Source organism: Jaculus jaculus, chromosome 3 (genome assembly GCF_020740685.1).
Source record: "Jaculus jaculus isolate mJacJac1 chromosome 3, mJacJac1.mat.Y.cur, whole genome shotgun sequence".
NCBI lineage: Eukaryota > Metazoa > Chordata > Mammalia > Rodentia > Dipodidae > Jaculus > Jaculus jaculus.
The window spans coordinates 71,841,340-71,849,947 of NC_059104.1; the positions used below are offsets into that span (position 1 = coordinate 71,841,340).

The 8,608-nt window shown below is 39.5% G+C and overlaps 1 protein-coding gene across 2 annotated transcripts in view; it reads left to right on the plus strand.

Moving 5' to 3' along the window:
• Rnf17 (ring finger protein 17) overlaps positions 1-8,390 on the plus strand; it is a 203,402-nt gene extending 195,012 nt beyond the window's left edge. For both annotated transcript variants that reach the window (XM_004665887.2, XM_004665886.2), the window contains exons 33-35: positions 371-506; positions 3,109-3,298; positions 8,292-8,390. In XM_004665887.2, coding sequence (XP_004665944.2) covers positions 371-506; positions 3,109-3,298; positions 8,292-8,390 — 425 coding nt within the window. The remainder of the gene's footprint in view (positions 1-370; positions 507-3,108; positions 3,299-8,291) is intronic.
• Positions 8,391-8,608: the final 218 nt, after the last annotated feature.

Here is an 8,608-nt window from a genome sequence, read left to right on the forward strand (position 1 = left end):
TTACTGCCCAATATTGGAAAATTGACTGTATAATACATAAAGATGATTTTGATTGTAAAAGTTATTCAGACCAAAATGGCAGTAATTTTAATTACAAACCACCTAAGCTGATAATTTTTTTTTGACATATAGGTTCAAATTGTGTGCTGATCCATCAAAATAGATAAAGTTCTTACCTCCTTTGGTCATTTTAATCCATTCTTTATACCAAAATAGGCATGATTCTCCTCTGAGGAAAATGCTGAATGGTGATGATATGGTTGTACATATATTTATTTATTTGTAATTATTATTGTGCTCTTATGTATTAAGTTTTCTTAGAGAAAATAAATGACAGTATCATTTTTTATTTCCTGTTCTGCCTTTATAGAAATGCCTTGCCTTGCAGAATATGCTGATGGGTTATGGTATAGAGCAAAGATTGTTTCTATTAAAGAATTTAATCCTTTATCAGTCTTGGTACTATTTGTTGATTATGGATCCACTGAGAAGCTGACAATAAACAGGTAAAGAAAGAAATGTCAGTTGAATAAAGATTCTTAGTTGTTTTGTTGTTATTTGGGTTGGTAGTTATAGTTCTTTAATGGAAAGATTTATCCTTTTACATTTAAATAAAATTACTTTAAAAATTAATATATTTATTTATTTGGTGGAGCATTATGGGCTCACCAGGGCCTCTTGCCACTGCAATGAACAGTAGACATTTGCACCACTTTTTCATTCAGTTTATGTGGCAGTTCGATAATTGAACCCACAGCAGCAAACTTTTGCAAGTAAGTGCTTTAACCACTGAGAAATCTTCTAAGCTCCCCAGAAGTTATTTTAAAACTCTTTATATAATGGGAAATTTTGATCTTGATTTTATTATGATAAGATAAATATAAATAAAATTTGCTATTTTGGCTATTTTTACTATGCAATTCATTGGCTTTAAATACATTCCCAATCTTGTACAACTACCACCACTTCTGTTTCCAAATTGTTTTTATCAATTCAAACAGAAACTCTGGCCTATTCTACCTTCACCCAGCACAATGACTTACTTGCTGTCCCTTTTGTGTCTGTCTGTCTTCACTTTGCATGTTCTCAAGATTCATCCATGTTGTGGCACATGCCAGAATTTCCTTCCTAAGGCTTAATGCTCCATGGTGGACGTGGTTTGTGTATACCACATCTTATTTATTCTTCCTTGGGTAGGCACTTGGGCTGCTTCTACCCTTTGCCTATGTGAATAATGCTGCTATGAAGATGAGTGTACAGATACTTTGAAACCTCTGCTTTTAGTTGTTTAGGATATATAGCTAAAAATGGGGTTGCTCAACCAGGCTATGTTTTTAGTATTCCAAGAATTTTCAAAAAAAGATATCTGTAGCAACTATACCATCTCACATTCCTAACAATGTCCTAGGGAACAAGTTTATCTGTATCCTAACCAATACCTATTACTGTTTGTTGTTAGCATCTTAGGTTTATTTATTTATTTTTATTTTCGAGGTAGAGTCTCACTCTGCCCCAGGCTGACCTGAAATTCACTACGTAGTTGCAAGATAGCCTCGAACTCATGGCAATTCTCCTACCTCTGCCTCCCAAGTGCTGGGATTAAAGGCATGCACCACCATGCCTGGCCATCTTAGGTTTTTTTAAACTATTTTATTTGAATGAGAGAGGGTGTGTGTGTGTGCACACACGCATGAACACGTGCATGCATACCAGGGCCTTCTGCCACAAGTGAACTCCAGATGCATGAGCTACTTTGGGCATCTGGCTTTATGTGGGTACTGGGTAGCAGAATCTGGGCCATTGGGCTTTGTAAACAAGTACCCTTGACCTCAGAGCCATCCCCCCCAGCCCCTGTTGTCTGTTGTTTATTTTTTATTTCAAGAAACTCTTTCTTCAAAATGGTTCACAACAGTAAGATTTGGGCCCATTCTGCTATTTTATAAAGCCATGAATGTTTGTTCCACATCTGAAGTGAAAAGTAAATAAAAATCCATATTAGGGCTGAAAAGATTATAATAGCATTTGTTGCACAAGCATGGCAGCCTGAGTTTGATTCCCAGTACTCACGTAAAAATCGAGGCACCGTCATGCATGCCTATAATCCTAATCTTGTGGTGGGAAGTCACTGGTGCTCACTGGTCAGCCAGTCTGACTGGAAATAGTAGTTTCAGATTCTGTCTCTAGGAAACAAGTGGAAGATAATAGAGGGCACCTGATGTTCTCTTGCCTCCACAAGTATGTGCACAGGGCAGGCATATCCACACGTATACATACACACTTCATATACACATACAACACACAAATAATATAAAATTTAAATAAAAAATAATCACAAATGTTCAAATGGTTTCTATAGGAACACATATAAATGACCTCGTTTCCCTATCCTTCCATACTGCTGCATCTGTGCCAGTCCTACAAAGACATTCTAAAACTAATTGCAATTAAGTTAAATGCTGCCCCCCAAATCCGTCAATTTACGCTCACCTTGAAATTAAGAGGTACAGGAAAGGTATCTACACATTGATACTAGTGGAAGCATAGGCTGCAGTTTGTGTCTATCTTGCTTCCCTGAACACCAAACAGAGTGCTGATATCCTGTGGCTCCTATTTAGGCACAAAGCTGGGATTCTGAACTTACTTTACAAGTTGCTACATTGGTTGTGATGTCATATAATAGTTGGCCTCTGAAATTAATGGAGAATAGAAGCAGCAGCAGCAGCATACATACCTGTTTTCAAAGAGCAACCAGTCACACATGCATTTCAGGAGGTTACACGGCTCACTGATTTGATCATGGCCATCATATGTTGGTCCCCACAGGCTGGATGAAATAATCCTTCTCATCTAGCTTGGGTCTCTTGAGTAGCAGGAACTTTACATGTGCATGAACATAAGTGATACAATTAAATGACCCATATGTTTCATTATTCATGTAATACATACAAGTCTGCTTATTTAATTCATCATAAGACCCTATCCTTCAACATGATTTTTTGGCAGTGATATAGACTGCAAGTGTGAAAGTTGATGGAGTCATATAGATTTAGCTAGAAGCAAATTTGAATTGTGACATTCTGAGCATTTTATGAATTTCTTTTGCAACAGACTGCGTCAGATTCCTCTTCAGCTTATGCAGTATCCAGCTAGAGCCATAAAGGTTCTCTTGGCAGGATTTAAACCTCCCTTATGTGACTCAGGAAAGGCAAGAATACCATATTGTCCCAAGTGGAGTATGGAGGCATTGTGGGCTATAATAGACTGCCTTCAAGGAAAAAAACTTTATGCTTCCTCCATGGTAAGTATTTATTTTAATTAGCCAAAATTCTCTTTTTAAATGGGTTTTTATTTAGAGCTTCCATAATCATAGACAGTAAATCAAAATTCCCTCCCCTCCCCCACTTTCCCCTTCACAAATCCACTCTCCATCGTATCCCCTCCCCCTTTCAATTTTATTACCTTTTATTTTGGTGTCATCATCTTTTCCTCCTATTATGAAGGTCCTGTGTAGGTAGTGCCAGGCATTACAAGGTCATGGATATCCATGAAGAATGCATTGTAAGCAGTCCTACCCTTCCTTTGCCTTTACATTCTTTCCATCACCTCTTCCACAATGGACCCTGAGCCTTGGAAGATGTGATAGAGATGTTTCAGTGCCAAACATTCCTCTGTCACTTCTTTTCAGCACTATGGTGCCTTTTAAGTTATTGCATAGGTCACCACCATCTGAAAAGACAATATTTTTTTAATCCAAAAGTTAAAGTAGTGCTAATATATAAGTATGAGCACTAAGAGAAGTTCTGCTGGACAGTTTGGTGAGCATAGTATAGGCATTTAGCCAGATACCAGCAAGCATTATACCCCTAGGGCTCATGACCTCCCCTATGTTAGGTTTTCAGTACCAGGTATGTATTCCCTCCTGTGGAGCAGGCCTCCAATCCCATTAGTGAGCAATTGGTTTCTTCCATAACAGACTTGCCACTATTGCACCCATTGGCTCATTTGGCCTGGCTGGCCAAACATAAGGTTTGCAGTGTCCACTGTTGTTTATCTCCACTGATGACTTCCCTCTCCCATAGGGCTGCATGCAGCGTAGCTTTTTCCAGCTGTCAGCTGGTCTACAGGGAGGAAGTTTTCAGCTCAGCTCCATCTTGATTTCTCGGTGACACTGCAGCCCAAGCATGTAGAGTCATTAGCAATAGGGTCTTACCATCTATTCCTGGTTGGAAACCAAGAGCCTTGGAAATGGCCTGTAATGTTTTAGGGGCATTAGGGATCTCCCTGGTCAACAACTAACTGGAAGGTATCACACCCCTAGCACTGAAACTTTTCTAGTAACAATCTATGGCTCCTGGGTGTGTCTAAAACAGTAGGCTTCCATATGGCTTATTCATACCCTCTTAAATTTTGATTAACCCTTCTCCTACCCTTCCTTTATTCAATCTCCCCTGATCTCACTTATACCATTCCACCTCTAGTAATCTGTTCATCTATTCATAGATATACAATACCATCCCCTTAAGTCTTCTCCTTTCCTCTCTCCCCTTTTTAGCTTACTGGCCTCTGTTACCAATTTTTACCCCAACTCACATACAAGTCTAAAGATCCACATATGAGAGGGAACATGTGACATCTGGCTTTCTGGGCCTGGGTTACCTCAGTATAACCCTTCCCAGATTTATCCATTTCCCTGCAAATTTCATAATTTCATTTTTCTTTACTGCTCAGTAGAATCCCATTGTATAAATATACCACATTTTCATTACCCACTCATCAGTTGAGAGACATCTAGGCTGGTTCCATTTCCTAGCTATTGTGAATAGAGGGGCAGTAAACATGGTTGTGCAAGTATCTCTAAGGTAGTGAGAAAAGTCCTTAGGATATATGCCTAAGAGTGGTATAGCTGGATCATATGGTAAATCTATTTTCAGTTATCTCAGGAATCTCCAAACTTTTTTCTACAATGGCTGTACCAGTTAACATTCCCACCAGTGGTGTAGAAGTGTTCCTGTTTTTCTTCATCCTCACCAGCATTAATTGTCATTTGTTTTCTTTTTAAATATTTTATTATTTTTATTTATTTATTTGAGAGAGAAAGAGAATGGTTGCAATAGGACCTCCAGTCACTGCAAACGAACTCCAGATGCATGTGCCACCTTGTGCATCTGGCTTATGTGGGTCCTGGGGAATCGACAAGTTCTTTGGCTTTGCAGGCAAGCGCCTTAACCACAAAGCGATTTCTCCAGCTGTTATTTGTTTTTTTGGTGATAGCCATCCTGACAGGAGTGAGATGGAATCTCAAAGTAGTTTTAATTTGCATTTCCCTGATGGCTAAGGATATAGAACATTTTTATTTGTTTGTTTGTTTGTTTATTCAATTGAGAGACAGAGAAAGAGGCAGATAGAGAATAGGTGTGCCAGGGCTCCACCTACTGCAAATGAACTCCAGATACATGTGCCACCTTGTGCATCTGGTTTATGTGGGTACTAGGGTATCAAACCTGGGCCCTTGAACTTCACAAGCAAGCACTTTAACTGCTAAGCTATGTCTTCAGCCCCCAAATTCACCTAAAACTATTCCTACAGTCCTTGCAAACTTTAAAGTTCTTTCACACCACTTGAAAAATTAATAAAAAAATATATAAGTATATATACTATGAGAATAAATCTTAGGCTTGTTAAATGTTTTAAGTAGAATGCAGTCATGGTGGCATATGCCTTTAATCCCTGTACTCACGAGGCAGGAGTAGGAGGATCACTGTGAGTTTAAGGTACCCTGAAATGACATAGTGAATTCCAGGTCACCCAGGGCTACAGTGAAACCCTACCTCAAAAAAGCAACAACAAAAATAGGTTTTTTTTTTAAATTTTTATTTATTTTTATTTGAGAGCAACAGACCCAGAGAGAAAGACAGATAGAGGGAGAGAGAGAGAATGGGCACGCCAGGGCTTCCAGCCTCTGCAAACGAACTCCAGACACGTGCGCCCCCTTGTGCATCTGGCTAACGTGGGACCTGGGGAACCAAGCCTCGAACCGGGGTCCTTAGGCTTCACAGGCAAGCGCTTAACCGCTAAGCCATCACTCCAGCCCAAAAATATGTTTTCACTAGAGAGCTGGGGATATGGCTCACTAGGTAGTCTAGCATGCACAAAGACCTGGATTTGATCCCCATGCATGAAGTGGGTGTGGCAGTGCTTTCCTGTAGTCCCAGCTCTGGTGGAAGCAGGAGGATCAAAAGTTTAAGGTCGTCGTTGGCTACATGTGGGGTTCAAGCCCAGCCTGAGATATGTAAGAACCTGTCATACCCACAAGGTTCCAATTCTAACAAACTCTGTTAGTCCTATGGCAACGCATGATTAATATGATAAAGATGTATAACATGTAGACAAAGAACTTGGAAGTTAATGGGAAAACAAACATGCAAACCACTAATAAAGGCAGAATGAAAGCAGCATAACAGAGGTGTAGGTAACTGTGTGAGGTGGAGTGGAAATGCAAGAAATTATTATTCCCATCTGAAGAGATCTAGAAAAGATGCTAAGCAACTTCTTCCTTCCTTTTTTTTAATGTGCGTGTGTTTGTGCACATGTATGTGTTTTTATGGTGCCTCATGTGCTGTGGCAGGGCAGACTTGCCTGTGGTGGCTAGAGCAGAATATCAATGATCCTGGAGTCTTGTTGATCCGAGAGCTTGCATTTTTTGGCTTGTTGTTCCTTTTTGCAAACTCTGGCCAGTCTCAGATCTTTGCTCCCCTTTAGATTAGGGTTACAGACACACAGGCCATGCCCAGCTATTTATGTGGGTACTGGGGATTGAATTTGACCAGTCTCTCAAGCCTCCTCATGTATGCACAGAAAGTTATTTTAACTGCTGGGTCATCTCCAGCAACTTTTTAGTAGGAACTAAGATAACCCATTGAATAAGTGAGACTAGTAAGAAAAAGTTAATAGAGATGGGGATCACATAAAGGCTTGTAACATAGCTAAACTATGCAAACATAGCAAAACTCCAGATGTTATCTAAGATAACAAATCTTTTTTTCTCTTCTCTTTTTTTTTTTTACATTTTTCTTTTTCTCTTAGCATGTCACAAAGGAGTAACTCACAGCTAATCAGGTGGGCATTGCGTTTTGTGTAAGGCCCCATGTCATAGTTTTTCTGGCTTCTAGTTAAATATAAAACTGAGGTCTCTTTCAGAACCACTCAGCTGTAGTGATACTATGGGAAGGTACCCTGAAGGTTACCTTGGTCCTTACCACTGGAATTCAGGTTCAGCCCGTTTCCCTTTGTGTACCGTGTTGGCTCCCATGACTATGATACTCCTACATACTAGGTATGACCAGAATGAGCTCACAATGAGGCCATGCTATTACTAAAACATGTTTGGTGAACCCCCTGAAATATTTTAACAGTTCATTTACAGAGTGGTATGGATAGTTCACCTAGGTTTTCTGTCAAGAAACCAGTGAAAATATAGACAGGCATGTATTTCTTATAGGAATAATTTTCTTCACTTGTGTAAAAAACAGCCAGAATTTATTTTATGCATGGAGATATTTTGCATTGTATATTGAATGTAAATTATCCACATCAATAATGGTATGATAAATAGTTGGCTCTATTCTACCCATGAGCCTTGAGGTTTCACTATAGTTTCAGTAGACCAGGAGAACAGAAGGAAGCTATGGGATTTAGTAGAAAGCTATTACAGATGCCATTTGGAAATTATGAATTAAAAACAAACATTTTTTTTTCCTTCCTGTGGCAGTCACTTTCTCATAGCTGGGACAAGACTCACCACAAGCAGCTTATAGAAGAAAAGGGTCTTTTTTTTCCCCCAGGCTTACAGTTTGAGGAAGATTTATTGTGGAGAAAGCATGACAGAGCAGGCATCTGGACATCATATCTCCACACCAAGCAGGAAGGAAATTGATTGAGCCAGATCACCAACACCCAGTAGGGCTAAACTAATGCCAAGGTCCACTCCCAACAGCACACTTCCTCCAACAAGGCTGTACCTCCTAAAGGTTCCACCAGCTGAGGAGCAAATAGGCTTAATCACAAATATTTTGAGTCTATAGGGGACATGTTATATTCAAACCACCACACCTTTTATAAAAACAGCCAGATGTAGGAGGGAAAGGGCAGCAAGGATATTGTGTTTCCTTTGTTTATTTGTTTTTTTTTTTTTGGGGGGGGGGTGTTGAGATCCTCCAGTGCTGAATTACAAGTGTGTGCCATGCTGTCCTATATTATTATGTTTTCTTGACAAGTGTACCTTTTAATTTTAGGCTCAGGCACCAGAACCAGCAGTGACATTATATGAAGATAAGCAGTACCCAGTTCATATGTCCTTAGTAGAAATGGGACTCGCAGACAAAGATGAATGATGTAAGTGTCCAGTCTTGGTCACCTTTCTTGTCAGCACAAGAACACATGACTGCTATAGCAGAGATTAATGGTAAATTGCTCAGAAGAGTACCTTCAGGTTTTCCTTGATTTCACAAAAGACAAAGTTCTACAAGAATGCTCTTCCAGATTTCTTCTTCTTAGACCCTTCTTACCCCCAAGCATTTATAAGAATTTATAAGAATGCTGGGAATGGCTG